Below are 17,417 nucleotides of genomic sequence, written 5' to 3' on the forward strand. Positions count from 1 at the left end.
AGCTGATCTGTACACTATTACAATTGTTTGGAAACTCGTATATAGCTCAAATCTGTGCAAATACAAGGGCACAATAAAATTGATCTCAACAGACTAAAAGGTCATGTTGTAGTAATACTGCCAAATGAGGTCATCTGCTCTCTTTAAAATTTTCATCCCTTCTCTTTAAAGTTAAATGAGGGCTTAAAGCATTTCTGCTTCTATTCTCCCACTAACAATCCCTCATTAGATTTAATTACTTACATTCTACATAGTTACATTATTCCTACAAACAGTCAAGCCTACTTAAAGTTACTGTTCTAAAAATGACTAGAAGCTATGATCCAAGAGAAGTGTTTTCTTTACAACACACCAGCAATTCAAATGTTCCTTCCTTGTGTATCTTATTATGAAATAAATAAACAAGTCCTTTGAAGTTAATATGTCATTCTTAAATTTTCATGATTTTTTATGAAATGCTTAATCTATTTTATGCATAACTGTCTTTGTGGAATTTGCATACAACTGCCTACATACAGCTCACTCCTATTTTCTAACTAATAACAGAATTCATTATTTTGTTTTAAAAAATTTATTCATGGTGCAATTATTATCCATCAGAATGACTTGCAGTTATTCACTTGTATGCTTGTTTGGTACTCTACACGTCAAATTCATCATGCTTAACCACACCAATCTGAAACATAGGTTTGTCTAGTCTAATCACCCAGATCCTCTATCCAATTCATCCAAACAGACAAGCATGAAAAGAAGACAATTCATTCCATCTATATCCGATCTCCTTTAAAATGGCATATACTGCTCTCTTGGGGTGCCTGCTTGCCCAGCTAATTATAAAGGAAGCCTAACTATGCTCTATTGAAAATTTCATTTTTAGATAGATACATTTAAATAAGACATAACCCAGCCATGACATGGAAATAGGATTATTTCTGATAGTATAGTTACATCACCTCTGCAGAATGACACAGACTAAGCAGAAAAGGGGTATTTGCTGTCAGCAGAGCAGAATTCAGACAAAAGTGTCTGCACAGCACCTTTAGTTGGTTTGCTCCTCTTCTACAATGAACCAGCACTGCCACGCTGGCAAAATTCCATTATTATAAGGTTGGTCTAGAATGCAACTATGAGAAAGCTGAGCCAATGATTTAGTAAACATATTAGTTGAATATTAAAAACTTCATAGTTAAGTGTGGTTGCTGAGATGCAAAAGAATCCTGCTGGATATCAGTGCTTATTCTATGCATTCATGGTTTTATACTGTTCTTTAAGTGAGAATCAGAAGTGCAGTTCACTACAAACATTAAGGAGCATTCTAAGAAATATACTGAAATACAGAACAGCTGGAAATGTGCTGGAAAAAAAACGCATTTCTAGACCTGTACACAAACATCATCCCTTGGGTGTGGTGGGCCAGTACCAGCACAGTAAATTTTCTTGGGAATTGAAACAACTTACGTTGCAAAGCCAAAACTTTGATTCTGAAGGAAATGCAAGGAAAACAGATTTCAGTGTTGGTTTAACCACCTGCTCGTGTTTTCATACATTAGAAGCTTTTTCCTCATCAAATATACTTAGAATAAAAATCGTAATAAGTATGTTCAGGCCTTTTAAAAGGGAACTAATCTGTTCAAACCAAAACAGCGACTACAAAAACTTTAACCTGATATTTATCAGGCAAACATAGTAAGAAGAGACAGTAATAAACTTATGTTCTGCCGTGGCAACTGAACTCACAAATACTGCTTTTTCTTGCCTCCTCTCAAGCCTGTGACCAAAAGAACACTTCTGGCAATAATACATTTAAGACTAAAGATGAAAAACAAAAGAAAACTGTAACAAAATGAAACCATTGCTGTGTAGTCAGCATCACCATTTTTATTAAATTGCTTTTTTAAAGCAATATATGCTTCTGTATGGAAAATAAAGATTGAGCGGGAAGTAAAATCTTTTGGAGAATTCAGTAAGAAAATACAGCCACAATGACTTTACGAGACACCCTGCTCCATATTAGTAGTGACAGCAGTAAGAAAGTGCATGTCATATCAGTAGGACAGAAATACAGTACAGAGGTACTGATACATATCAGCCAGCAGTGACAGAAACCTATAATGCAGTGAACAACATGCACTTGTGCCCTGTTTCTAATCTCCAGGTTAACTTAGGGGAACTATTATCATTAACAAGACCTAGATTTAAGGTCCTATTGTCAGAAATCAGTTCTGATCTTCAACAACAATGCACTTCTTTTGTACGTAAGAGTAAGGCAAGGAGTTAAAATCAGGTCTGAAAAAGAGGGAGATGATACAGTCGAGTCTTTTTGCACTGAGATGTAATCAATATTTGATTTATTCCAGGCAGAACTTTGTCTAATTTACTCTTTACATCAAGAATTCTATGTTTCTTCTTCATCTTCTTTATTTCCTTGACACTTAAACTTGGGATTTCTGTCATGCTTCATAAGGCTTTTCTTAAAATACAAACAAACGTTTTTTTTTTCTTTTGTTCCTCCAGAATCTCTTAGTCAAGCAATGTTACATAGCATGAGTTTCCCACATCCTTACTAAAACGTGCAAGAATGATAAAAAAAGTAAATCAATTCCCCATTTGTAATTATAGGAGGCACTTCGGTTTCGTCTACATTTTATTTTCACAGAATCAGAATGTTTGGAAGAGACAGCTGGAGGGCATCTGATCCAATATCCAACTCAAGAAGGGCGACTTACAACCAGTTGTTGCACCATATCCACCTGGCTTTGTGGAATTCAGAATTATCTACTTCATGACTTCAACTGGTTTTTACATTTACGTATTTTTTTCAAATTCAATGTAAATAATAAATCTGTTCTTTATAAATGAGCACAATGACATCCTAGATCTGATTTTTATGACAGTTATGTGCAAAACTACAGAATTGATTTCTTCATTGATGCAGTAAAGATAAATTCAATATATGCAGGCTAGATGTTGATAGACCTGAGATCTTAAAAAACACATCAATACAATGGTGTGGATTTTTATTTTTATTTTGCAGATTCTGCTATTGACAGATTTATGTATACCTCCTACTGTAGAAAGAATATGATCACATTACTGTGATAGTGCAGTAATATTATGACTCAATTTCACTTTAATGTACGCTATTGCTTACGAAATGGCTAATAAAGCAGTTTTCAAGATGGGGACTAAACTAGAACAATATACATTACACAATAATAGATAGCAAATTACCACCAGGAGAAAAAAATGCATTGCAAATAACATAACTCAAATTTATTAAATTTTTAAAAGTCCAGTAGAATGATTTATAGAAAGCTTGTATGAACACAAACTCCCCAGTCAGCTCAGATGACATACAATACTGGCTGCAAAAAAGAGTTTCATATTTTAAAGAAAAACTCATTTTAACTCTTTAACAAGGTATGTGGCCCTCCTTCTTCGAGTCACTTTTTTCAAGTATCACTAGCTTTATGCAAAAAGTCACTGAAAACAGAATAAACCTTAGAGTACCATTAACATACAACATTAATTCAACAATAAATATGATATGTAAAACTATTTATTGGATAATGGCCACAAAATATACGTTCAATTTTTAGGTAAGTAAGCATTAGTATTATCACCATCCAGTCAAGACACAGGGAGCCTTTTCCCCTTAAGTGCTATCATTCACATTGGAAAGGGCCATCTTTCACTGGTATGTGGAAATGATCCATTTCTGTCTTTAGTTTTCTGTGCCTTTTTCATGCTGCTGTTTCCTAACTGGTGTTATTGCTTATTTCCATCTCCACAACATAACCCACATCTCTCATTTTGCCCTCCTTAGCTTGCATCATTCTACTCTGTAGACGTTATCTCAGTTCTTTTAACATAGAAGTCTCCTCAAAAACCTAAGCCATGGTTACAGCATGTCAGGAATGTGGTATGGTTCCTTAATCATGGCTGAATACAGAGGGAGAGGGAAAGGGGAGAAAGTGAGAGCTCTAGCAAATTGTTTTTTCCTTATGTTAGATATTTGACTGTAGCCATTCTTCTATTTCATTTTAAATGAAATGGGAGCAAATTTTGGAGGTGCTGCCAAGGATTCCATTCCAAATGTTCAACACCCAGAAGAAATGTTTCACATAGAAAACCTGAAACAGTCACACTGCAAAACCATATCTGCTTAGAAGTCTGAATGAAAGCAGGTACCAACACAGCTCAGCAGCCCAACACTTCATCTTTCAAGCAGAACTCAAGGGATTCAAATGATTTAAGGATGCATATTGATACAAAATGCAGACTTTAAATGTGTTCCCCACTGACAAAATTACATAACACATCCCGAACAGAGATTGTCATTTCAGGTTAAAATGTATAAACAGCAAAGAATTGGACAATTTAGAGAAAATACTAAAAACTTCTGAAAAGTCAGCTAAATTGCCTCATCATACAGAATGCTAATTAAAATTACTTTAAACTGTGAAAAGGTTTGTTGCTCATGCAATGAATATAATGCTTCATAAATATATCATAAGGAGGGTAACAATATAAGAATGATGTAAAGTACTCGAAAGCTAGTCCCTTGATTTCTGATGTAAGTTTGCAGCTAAGGAGTAAATGTGAGTCAGGCTGCAACCAAGGTATTTTTGTAAGCTCCCACTGAATGATGTACAAACCTTGTGAAATTCAACAAGGCCAAGTACAAGGTGCTGTACCTGGGTTGGGGCAATCCCAAACATGGATAGAGGCTGGGCAATGACTGGATGGAAAAACGGCAGGCAGAGAAGGACTTGAAGATGGTGGTGCATGTAAAATTGAATTATAGCCAGGAATGGGCACTCTTAACTCAGAAAGTAAACTTTATCTTTGGCAGCATCAAAAGCATCATGGCCAGCAGCTCAGGGGAGGTGATTCTACCCCTCTTCTCCACTCTGGTGAGACCCCACCTGAAGCATTGCATCCAGCTCTGGGGCTCCCAGCACAAGGAAGATATGGACCTGCCCAGGAGGGTTGGGAAAATTATCAGAAGGGTGAAGCATCTCTTTGATGAAGACAGGCTGAGAGAGTTGTGGTTGTTCTACCTGGAGAAGAGAAGGCTCTGGTGAGACCTTTGAGCAGCCTTCCAGTAACTAAATGGGGCCTGCAAAAAAATATGGGGAGATACTTTTTAGAGGGGCATATAGTGGACAAGAGAAAGTGGTTTTACACTTTACAAGAGAGGAGGTTTAGATTGGATATTAGGAAGAAATTCTTTACTGTGGGGGTGGTGAACCACTTGAACAGGTTGCCCAGAGATGTGGATGCTCCCTCACTGTTCAAGATCAGGCTGGATGGGGGTCTGAGCAACCTGGTCTAGTGGAAGGGTCCCTGCCCATGGCAGGGGGGCTGGAGTAAATTATCTTTCAGGTCTCTTCAACTCAAAGTACTATATGATTCTGTGACAAGATTATATGTCAAAGAATTAAATAAGAATCCTATTACAAAAGATGAGACTGAACCATTCTTCAAATAAGCTTTCCCCCCCTTTTCTAAATTTGAGTTTACTGAAATGCAGTTTCTTTAACTCTTCTTCAGTTACATATTGACAGAAGAGTTGCCATCATTACCATGGTAAACAGATGTTTGCCTGCCTTTTTTTAAACCTAAGTATGGAAAGACAATAAAAGGATTTAAGCCTGTTACAATGACCAGAATAATGACTACTTTTAAAATGCCTCGGTCAGAGGACAGAATCCAAAGAACAAAGGCAGAAATGCACTTTTATATTTTCATAAACAAAAGAAGGTATTTCATAAAAGCATGTCAAAATGCCACATTTCTTGTTTGTTATAGTGACAAAGGAAAAATGAAAAATACCCAATTAATTGCATCATTAGGTGATCTTCTGGAACAATTTATCTTCAAAACCAACTGAATATTTTAACAATATATATGTCAGTGTTAAGGAGCATAAGAGAGAAGGATTATGGTTTTAATGATAATAAATCTATAAATCAGATCTCCATTTAGCCTATGATAAACTATTATTTTAATAATTTGTAGTAGTAGTAAAGAAGCACAGGAAGTACAGGAGGAAATAAACTCAACGACTGACAAATTTTCAAAACTCAGAAAACAGCCTTGAACCCCATCTGTCATGTATGACATTCCTCAAAAAGGATAAAACTTTGTACTGACGAGACTCTTTGTAATACACCTGTGGTGGCTTGACCCTGGCTGAACACCAGCTGCCCACCAAAACCACTTTATCATTCCCCTTCTCGGCTGGACAAGGGAGAGAAAATAGAATGAAAGGTTTGAGGGCTGGGATAAGGACAGGGAGAAATCACTCACCACTTACTGTCACAAGAAAAACAAACTGAACTTGGGGAAAAATAAATTTCATTTATTACCAATAATATCAGAGCAGGTTAATGATAAATAAATCCCAAACTTAAACCCTAAACTTAAAAACACATTTTTCCCTCACCCCTCCATTCTTCCTGTGTTGAACTTCACCCCTGATTTCCTCTACCTCCTCCTCCCCAGTGGCACAAGGGGACAGGGAAGGGGGTTGTGGACAGCTCATCACATGCCTCTGCCACTGGGAGAGGTCTCCTCCCACTTCTCCCCTGATCCAGCATGGGGGACCTTCCCATGGGAGATAGTTCTCTTTGCATATGATATACACAATCGAAAGTTACTTCAAGACCCAAATCCTCAGTTTATCTTTTAGGTCCATAATAAAGCATGCTAACCACTTTCTAAAATAATTTATTATTTAGCATTTTCATTTTGATGTTCTTGCTCAGAGCAGTCATTCTGGTGTCATTCTGACACCCTCCTGGTGTCACTCCTACAACAGAGAGACAAAATGTACCAAGTTGCAACTTCTATAATTTACCAAAACAGAGAGAAGCCCTCGGTCATCCTCATGATGCTGCAACCGCAAGTAAGAAAACACCAGCCTCTTTTCCATAATAAAGATGTAGTTTCCCAACTACTTGTAACTACCATGTCCTAGCCTGAGAACTCCAAGTCTCATGTAACAGTGCAAGAGCTACCTGACACACCACTGACTTCAAGTAAGAGTCATTTTTCACTTAGATTGGCAAACCATGATTTTTTTTTTTTGTGAATGCATAAAATTCCAGGCTACATCCAGCAGAATTACTCTTTTCTTCTTTTCTAGGTTTTGCTGATAAACCTCATAGCTTCAAACACCAGGCTTCAGATTTCATAACATCATACAAGATGACTTCTACACCTTCTAATGTAGTTCTCAGCATTTTCTTCAAAAAGAACAAAATTAATCAAGCCATGAAATCCTACCTCCTACAGCAGTTCCATGCAAAGGGGAAAATAAAAGAAGAAAACCACAAAACTAAAACTAAGCAAAACAAACTCCAAAACAAACAAACAAACAAACAAAAAAATAAACACCAAAAAACCCCAAGAATCATGCAAATGCATCCTAATGCAATCATTTAATTCTATCTTTTTGATACGCTGGGAAAAAAACGCATGCCACTAACTAGCCAAAGTCATGTTGAGAGTCCTGTGTTCTACTCACATCAAAAACAGCAAGGATCCGTACAGACACTGATTAATGGTTTTTTAGTAGAATAGACAGCTGATCTCAATTTAGAAAAACAAATGACACCACACTATTGCACTACATACCCATTACCAGTCTTTCAAGCATTCTTTCTCGACCTAAAGCTCATTTTGAATAAACATATCTTCCAGTTTGGCTTTTTGCCAGGTCATCTGCAAGCATTGATTTTGTAAAAAATTCTTTTTAAAAATCTCCTAAGAGTTGAATATTTAAGCAAAGATCTATAAAGAAAAAAAGAAAATCAACAATCACAAGTATCTGAGTCAAAGCAACAGATTTTCTCTATTTTACTTTACAGAGTTAATCTTAATTACTTGGAATTTAGTAATCTACAGAGAAGAGCTAAATTAATTGGACTTCAAAATACGTTCAGCTATTGTATTGCATCTGCAATTCTTACTACAATAATACTAATTGATTTTTTTTTTCAGAGCTCAAAAAAATTCAAAGTTGATAATGATCACAAAAGTTTTCTTGATTCTCACATGGAGCATAGTCTCACAATATTTTTGTATCTGTGTCAGGACATTGCATCCATTGGATGAAAAAATCAAACATGAAAAATAAAAAGGCTGTATTATCAGGTTCAAAGGGTAGTGATTGATGGATGGTTCTCTGCTTGGGAGCCAGTAATACGTGGAGTATTGCATAGAGTTGCCCAGAGAGTTTATGCAGTCTCTGTGTTTCAAAGTCTTCAAGACTTAGCTGAATAAAGCCTGGCAAAATCTGATCTGACATCGTAGCTGGCTCTGATGGTGTAAGAGATTGTACCCCGAGGTCACAACCTCCGTTACCCTATGATTAGGCATGTGATCCTATAATCTATGTCTCCCTGTTTTGTGAAGATATAAAGACATGTACCCTTGTCCATTAAAAATGTCCAGCTTCTTTACATTTTTTATACACAGGCAGAAAAGCTCAGAAGATTTTGAGTAATTTCCACAAACTATAGTAAAAATTATGGTCAAAAAAGTGGCTGCCCTCCCTAATTCTTTGCTTTGACCTCACCCCTGGTACAAGTCAAACCTATTTGCAAAATTGCTCTTTACTTCCAACAACTAGACAGGCTGTCTGAAATATATGGCAAGTAAGTCTCAAGGCTTCATTCTCTGGACATAAAAGGCAGATACATCCTTTTAAGCTAGTATCTCAGAAGAAGAAAGATAGAATAAAAAGCCAGTCCAAAAAAATTTTATCTGTGGGGAATTCATTCAGAGTAGGCATACCACCAAGAATGCTGATAAAATTCTCATGTAAATCCACTCTTGAAAATTCAAATGTTCTCTCTTAACAATACAAAGAAAGCATTTCCCTCCTGTGCTGGTGTTAGCTTTTAACCCTTCATTAGCCATGTAGCGCAAAAAAAAAAAGAATCTAAACCATTTGCTAAAGATCAGCATAAAATAGTTTATGATATGCTGCAGTGCCATTAAAAACTTCAGATGAAAATGAAAGCTATGAACTCAAGTCATTATTAAAAAATACTGAATAATCTCAGTTACAAAATGTAAAATTAAATCAAAGATGCATTAATATATCTGTTAATATATCTGTTCATGCTCAGTGGACAAAGCCAAAAAGAATTCTACTTATTCAAGGACACAATCATACAAGAGACACGAAATGGAAAATTACCCAATATACCATCAAGTCTTTCTTCCCATTGCTAAAAAAAGTATTCTATACCATGTACTACCCAGCATTTTATTCTAGCTGGTTCAAAGTAGATTAAATGTTTTCTTAGTGCTTTTCCTATGACTAAGGTGAGGATTCCCAATTCAAGAGCCATGGCTCAACAGAATCACTGACAAATTTCAGAAGTTCACAATCACTCTGCTATTTTAAGTGGAAAAAAAGTCCTACTGAAAACAGAAAAGTAAACTTAGAGGGAAAAAAAGTCTCAATATTGAAAAGATGAGAATTATATGCTAGCATATAACTGTGTTTTTAGAAACTTACAGCATTTTTATAGTAAGTGATTGGGAAATTTTTGTCATTTTGCACTAGTCCCAAACAATTTTTAATTTTCACATAGACAAAATTGTGTTAGGGAGTTTATGTAATAGAGGATGGGCCAAAGGCAGCAACCCTTCTTTCACAGGCATATACTGTGCCTGTCATATATATATCAGAATTCTACAAAATAAAAACTACCATGTTTATAAATTTCTGTGCACAAGGGAAACACTGAACTTGCTCGCAAGCCATTTAGTATTGCAGTGCTACTGGGCAATGTTATATTTAGTGAAAAGACTTTTTTATTGGTTCATTACCATCTCCCAATGACAGCGTTCTATTTTTGACTATTTGACAAAAAACAAAACACACATTTTACAACAGCAAGATATAACAAATAGTAGTACTATCTCCAATATCTTTTCCAATCAAAAATCACTCAATCAAAAAGCTCTTATCTTTCTTTGGCTATTTCACTTCAAGCATTTGGTACAACTATGGACTGAACTAAGCTTTATCCATTATTTGTACTTGTAACTCCCATTTTTGGTTATGCAAAATACAGTGAGGTTGTGAAGTTTGGTGCCAGGAGAAAGAATGAACACCAATCCCAACACTTTCCTGAGACCTAAACATGCAATGACAATGAAAAATCTCTAGAAAGTCTGCCTATTTCCATTTATTATAATTTAAATGTTAGAAAAGCATTACCTGATGTGTTAAGCTGTTTCTGTACTATAAATGCTTCCCCTTCTAAAATTCTGAATTCCCACATTTGTGTAGGAACATAATATATAGCAGCAACTTACAAATCCCTAAGGGAATCATGTCAATTGGCATTTTAAAAATTAATTCAGTGACCTACAATAATATGAGTTTCTTATGCATAATATTTGTCGGTAGGCAATGTGGGAAGTTCTGAATTCATTTAGGGAGCCAAAGCTTTATGAAGGCAAACAAAAATATTCTTGACTGCTTCTTCTAACTTGGTGTCTTCTGGTGAATGTCTCTAATATAAGAAGGAAAAACTGAATATATGAAAGGGATCTGCATGCAGTGTGGTTAATATTTAAAACAGAAAAGAAAAAAGAATAAAAATTTTTGGCAGTATATGCCCAGCCAGCTACATTATTGACCTGGTGGGACATTCCGACCTTGTAGAAATTTTGCAAATCTTCTGAAAACTATAGCATGGTAGGTCTTGTATGCGCTTGCACAGATAATTTTTAGTCACTATAAAGAAAATTTGCAACCATAAGCAGGACTTTGGGGCAGAAGATCCCATCTAAAAAGGCTTAATGCCTAATTATATCAGCACTCCCTCTTCTGACCTTACATGTCAGTGAAATGTCAGAGCAGCAGTTCACAGAATGGTTTGTGTAAACAACCCCCACACAGAGCTGCAGATCATTTTCCACAGTTTCCTGTAGTAAGTAGAAACATGTTTTTTCATCTTATTCCCATTGCTTCGTAAAGCATGTTATATTGTGCACATGAGTTTGGTTTATCAATAAAAGAGAGCTAAATTTAGGTATCAGTGTATATGAAAACAGAGCATATTCTAAGCAAGGATGAGATACCCATATTATTATAATACACTCAAATAACAGAATATTCAATATATTAAACATTTGCAAAAAAACCAAAATATAGTCACATGAAGACAGAAGCAGAGTAGTCATTTCTTGAAACTTAAGGGAAAAGTTTCAACTTTTAACTTCAAAATCCTGATTATGAAGCTGCTCTTCAACATTTAAATGTCACAGACAAGAACCAGTGTCTTTTGTTATGAAAGCATAATAGTTTACATCTGAACTATCTATTTAAAATGAAGTACCTATAGAAAAAAACTGCAAGAAGTGATTATTATTCCATGAAAGGATAATACAGCCTATATTTTCAAATTTCCTATTTTTTCATGCAATCTGAGACAGTAAACAGTTCAGAACATACTTTGCATGCAATTAATTACCATATGTCCTCTAAGGATAGATTCCATTTCCAAATAATACTAAAAATATTTGATATAGTGTATAGGAACTCTTTTCAATTTATACAGGGCATTTATTACTTATCACTGGATAAATATTACATTTCTCCCTCAAGCAAGCAACTACAAAACATCCCCACTCAAGTACTATTCTCTATTCTTTTCCAGACTACAATAAATTTTTAAAACTACAAGCCTTTGCCACTGCACAACGGCCACTATCACAGAAAAAACAATTTAAAGAAATCTAATAACATAGTAAGATAAAAACAATACAGACAGATTAATTTCCTACAAAGGATTAGTTTGTGGGGTGTTTGGTGGTTTGTTTTGATTCGGTTTGCTTTTAGTTTGTTTTTTTTTTAATATGTTCTTTACTTAACGGTCAGTTTCTGGTCGTAAAATTTGTTTCATTCAGGCAGAGTTGCACTCTATCAGTCACAGTCACAATTCAGCAGAATTAGTCACTTTCTCTGTAGTGATGTCAGCAAGCCTATTCAGAAATAAGTAGTAAAATTTCTTGTGCAAATGGGCAAGAAAATTAGCATCTCCCTACATTGCAGACTCTCAAATATAGGGACTGAACTTCAATAACACTTGCTCATTTAATACTTTTTTGTTCTACTCAATGCTACATAATACAAAACTAGAACTCACACAAGACTTCATCACTGGACATACTCAAAATGCCTTTTTAAGTGCCTTCACAACTTGATCTAACATTAGCTCTGACTTAGGCATGTTTTTGGATTCAAAGTTGTAAGTCTATCAATTCACAGTTAGGAACTAGTTTATGATTATCAGAGAAATTAGGAAGACAGACACCTAAGAATGAGAGAGAAGAAATAACAGCAGTGCAAGAACTAAAGGCCACTAATAAGCTGAAACTAATCTTACACTGATGGATGGTAAGAAGAAAGTCAAGTAAGTATCTGGCATCTGTAGGAGAAAAGCTGGAATCCACATTAAGTAAAAAATAAATTTCAATAATAACTACATTTTTATTTCTGCTGAACTTGCAGCTACTGATGAAAACCAGTTAGAGAGCAAGACTGAAAGTGCAAACTTTGAACTGAAATTACAATAATGCTGCAAAAAAGAAGAGACACTTTTGAAAGATTGCAAATGAAAAAAATGTGAAATAATTCCATGAAGAATCTTTTCTCAATTTTAAACTAATAAGTCAGACCTATAATTAAGGTAGTTGGCAGATTTCGTTACAGAAGATAAATAATAGCTCAGTTCAGTTATTCAAAGCTGCATGATGGAGGGCAAGACACAAGTAACTAACAAAAGATATGACTTCACACTTAGAAAAGAGTGGTATGTGATACAGAAGGCTCCAGAAATCCCTCAGGACAAAAATAAAATGCCCAAAAGAAAAGGAAGGGGGGAAAAAAACAAACAAACAAAAAACCAAATATATTTACGTTGGGGGCAGGAAAAAAGAAAACTAATACAAAGAAAAAGCTTAGGAAAGCCCTCACAAAAGAAATACTGCTAGAAATATTATAAGATGAGAATATGGGATGTAGGGCACAGTATTTGCTAAAAAACATACAACTGCAGGCAATGCAACCAAGACCTGCCAACTCACAGAAAAGTGAAAAAAGTCACATCTAGCAAGCAGATGGATGTACAATGCATTCAAAAAGCAGCAGACATAACACTGCATGCCTGCTTAGAGGTAAACTTCTAAGATCAAACCTGGAAAGTGGTACTTCTTCAAAATAAGAATGTTTCGTGAATTCAGAGTTGAATTTAAGCAATCTTAGATAAATGTAATTTCTGGAAAATTCTTTAAACAAGTACTAGACTCAAAGCTGGATATAGAAGACAACTAAATTTGAGAGCTTAGAGTAAACAAGCAATTTTAAGTCTTAGATGAGTCCAAACTAAGTTGGCAAAACTCGAACTAGACAAGTTTTTTCTTTTCAACTGTCATGATAAACAGTAGTAATACAATCTTTTAGAACTTTGAAAGTTTTAAATCTTTTTTAATAAAAATACAGAAAAATATATAAGTAGAAAACTGTATTGAAATATCAAGAGTCTAGTGACCCTTTATTCCTAAAATATGTTTTTCTCCAAAAAAATATTATACCCTCTACTACTTCTACCTCAGGAAAAGAAGCATAAATTGGAATTAATTGTACCAAGATGAGTTGAATGCTATGAGAAAAACTTCAAAAAAATTCTGTAATGTTGCAAATATTTTAATCAATGTATAGAATACAGGTACAAGTGGAAACTGCAATCTCTTCTTCCGCTGTCCATCCCATTTAATCTGGGCCAGGCTGTCCCAATGCACCCTCTTGCTCTGGGAAACATGAGAGCTGAGAAAGGCCTGAGCAATGAGGCACAACAGCTGCACAGACACAGCCCCTCCTTCTTGCAGATCAGGCTCTCAGGTTAGCACAAGGAGCAGTCAGGATACAAGGACTATAGCTTTAAAAAAGAAACCAGTAGAGACAAGAGGAAGATTCTTCTTTCTGAACTTCAAGTGCCAAAGACAAAACTATTTATCTGCCCATAGAAACAAAACACTGCTTAGGAAAAAAGGGAGCACTGGAATAACTTAAAGCTATAATGAAGGAAAATCTTCCTCAGAAAGCCCAAATTATGGAACATGTTTTCTAGCATTTGCTAGTAAAACAATGGGCATTTATCTTTAACCAAGTAGCCAAAACACTGTAATATGGCCATTGTTTCTTTTGCCTCAGATTTAATACATAATTTCAGCCATATGTGTATACAACAACAAACTAATTAAAGAACTCACCTGGAAAATAAAAACTAGATGGATGAGGTTTTTCTTCTAGACAGCAACACAGCTTTTACACAAAATCAGACTCCAATTGGGAAATAATATTTAAAGAAAAACTTTTCTTTTATCCTCAGGAAGGATACAGATTACTTCATGTCAACCGAAAAAGTTTATAGTAAAGGGAAAATGTGGGCTGAAATCCTCCAAGATAAATGTCTATCTGATGACAAATAATCCAAGTTCATTCAACTTTACACAGCACATTCTTCACTGCAAAAATAAGGCAGAGAAAGAAAAGAGAAAAGAAGAGAGAAAAAGAGTACATGAGGAGAGAGGGGGGAAAAGGAGACTGATGGTTTTTAAATTCTGAAGCAGGATGAAATTCCAAATATAAATTAAGTTGAAATAACAAAACAAGGCTTTCTTTATTCTGTCAACAGAGGTCATTTCTTTCCTCCTTGTTATATCAGTATCATGAAAACAGCAGCTGATTTTCACAGGATGGAAGTAAAATTAAGCAGCCTTACTTGGCAGCTTAATTGCTGATCAGAAAAAGACAGCTTCAGTTAATAAAAGATTTTGCTCTGCATCTCAGTGAATCAGCCTTGTTCTAAATTTCACATAGACACTGATAAGCAATCACAGCTTAATTTCTTTTTCTATGAAACAGTTTTTGTTACGGTACGTATGAGCAGATCAGACTCCTAACTCATACAATATTCACCTTGGTACTTAATACAAGCTAAAAACAAGCTAAAATTACATTCTGTTAGTATGATACACTGTCACAATAAAAATGTAGCCACAGCAGCCAGAGATTTGTTGGCAGAAATGTTTTTGTCAATCAAAATTCAAATGGTAAAATAATTATAGATACTGCTTTCCATTCAGAAGGTAACTTTACAGATCTATATGCAAATTTATAATTAAAAAAAGTTTTTCATATCTACAAGCAATATTTAGAATATATATTTGCTTAATATAGAGACTCTAGTTTAATTATTTTTTTTTTTTTTGCATTATAAACTGATATGAGTCTTATTTAGCAGGAAATCAATTACTGCCCTTAATTCCATCTGAGTATGACTGGTCTGCCCAGAAAGCAATAGATCAACTATAAATTTATGGCTCAATATGGATACCAGCCCACAGCTAAAAATGTGCAGCTCTATATAACCAAGCACATTAAGCAGTCCCCCGAGGTAACGTAGAAGCAGAAGTAACTCACATAATTCAGCACACACCACAGAAAGAAGTCTTTCTGCTGCGTCTGTTCACCTTCTTTGGTCCAATCCATTTTGAAAAGAAGTTGTGCATATTGTCAACATAATGAATGGAATCTCAAGACTCCTCATAAATTTTAAATGTCCTAAGGGTTTTTTTCCTTCACCATCATGTGAAATCTGAGTACTTAATCTGAGTATGCTTAAACTGAGCTGGGATGGGGAAAGGAGGGTGGGGGGTGTTTTTAAATTAAATTATATATTTTGAAAAATGTGGTTTTTTATTGTCTACATCAACACTCTATAAAATGCCTGAAAGTAAAAACATTCTGCAATATTATAGCTGTGTTTTCTTAGCCTTGTTTTACTGTATAATCCCCTCAAACTTCACTGGTTTTCATTGCAGTAGCAGTTCTTCCCATATACCTTCCATCATGCCTTAGAGATTCTATTATTTTAGTATGAAGAACAATATAAAAAGAAAATATTTATAAAATGTACCATGAAATTCCTTAAAGAATGGGGTTTTATATCATTCTAAGAAAATAATCTCTAAAATAAACATCACTTCATAGTAAATACAGGATAAGAATTGTGCATGTCTTCTGTCAAATGTAGTAACACCAAATATATTTTATTCTTTGTAAAGTAAATGTTCCCTAGAATAATCCTTTCGAAGAAGGAAGCTTTGCTGGGTTATTTTTGTAACTGAACTAGAAAGCAATGAAGTGAGTATGTCAGTGTTGGCCAGTTGGGTATATTTAGCAAAACAAAATCTTTGTTCCTCTTGCTCAGCAGCCTTGAATATTGTCAGGACACTCTTTTTTCGGTAAAAGGAAAATATTTGAGAGGCTGAGAATTTCTAAAGTTAAATCAATATCTGTAAAAAAGAAATCAACTGTGTAATAAAAAATGCAAAACCAGATTCACTTAACTTTAAAAACTACCATTTTCTTGGATACACCTTGGTCTTCTCCCAGAACCATTACTACTTCTGCTAAATTTAACAGACATTACAAAGGTATCAGCAGTATTTTTAAACAACAAATAAAAATATTCAATTATGAATCATATATGAGGAATTAAAAAAAAAAGAGCACAGATGTAGAGTTCTTTGTGGCTTTTCTTCTGTCATCTGGGAAAAAATATTTTTATAAGATTTCATAGTGAACTTTGATGTTTCATAGCAGAATTTGAAATTATCATGAAAAAACCCTACATCGAGCCAATACATGTATCTACAGGCATATTTCTCACTATAATAGCAGTAAAGTTTAATTTTTGAATTATGTGAATCTTTCCCCTGCTTTCTTATATTGCATCAATTTCACAAAGTGAATTTCACAGGTACAAGTTAGCAATATGAAAAACATAGCAGAAGTAACGTAAATAAAAGTTTAATTAACATATGTCATTTTAAGCGCACCATCACTAAATAAACATGGATATAAGGAAAAATTATCATGAGATTTATTTTCCTTTTCCAGAAATATTTCTTCATATGCATCTTGACATCACTAAGATATAAATTTAATACTAGCTTGGAGCCAATACTAATACTGGAAGACACAATGTTAATGTCAGGACTCAACACCTGGTCTATGGATACCTTCCTATAGTACATAAAGTACTGAAATTGAGTATTTCTCATTTTTTTATAATATTGATGCAAAGGAAGGTAAAATATGAGCAAGAAATACACAGTCTTTACATAAATCACAATTTCTTATTTTTGAGAAAAGTCAATCTGAAGAGATTCCTTACATGTAAACAGTGCTCTGAAGACTGTTTTTAGACTCCCATCCAATCCATCCTGAATTTTACAGAAAGAGCTACTGAGAGTTGCAATACTGGCACAATTTTCAGCTAAATCTGAAATTAAAATTTGAAATTAGTAATCAG

General features: G+C 34.7%; 1 protein-coding gene across 7 annotated transcripts in view; it reads right to left on the reverse strand.

Annotated features, from left to right (window-relative positions):
• The window catches only part of IMMP2L (inner mitochondrial membrane peptidase subunit 2), a 431,600-nt gene that overhangs the window by 381,345 nt on the left and 32,838 nt on the right, over nt 1-17,417 (reverse strand). The window contains exons 3-4 of one of the 7 annotated variants that reach the window (XR_004417686.1): nt 14,308-14,562; nt 9,912-10,542 (exon numbers count right to left, since the gene is read on the reverse strand). The exons of 4 other annotated variants lie outside the window; for them this stretch is intronic. Coding sequence is in view for 1 of the 3 variants with exons in the window: in XM_033057720.1 (XP_032913611.1) it covers nt 6,790-6,817 (28 nt within the window). In the remaining 2 variants the exon portion in view is untranslated. Of the gene's footprint in view, nt 1-6,639; nt 6,818-9,911; nt 10,543-14,307; nt 14,563-17,417 lie in introns of those variants that run through there. 2 more of the 7 variants (XR_004417687.1, XM_033057720.1) reach the window with 2 other exon arrangements.

The sequence above is a fragment of the Catharus ustulatus genome, chromosome 4 (assembly GCF_009819885.2).
Source record: "Catharus ustulatus isolate bCatUst1 chromosome 4, bCatUst1.pri.v2, whole genome shotgun sequence".
Lineage (NCBI taxonomy): Eukaryota > Metazoa > Chordata > Aves > Passeriformes > Turdidae > Catharus > Catharus ustulatus.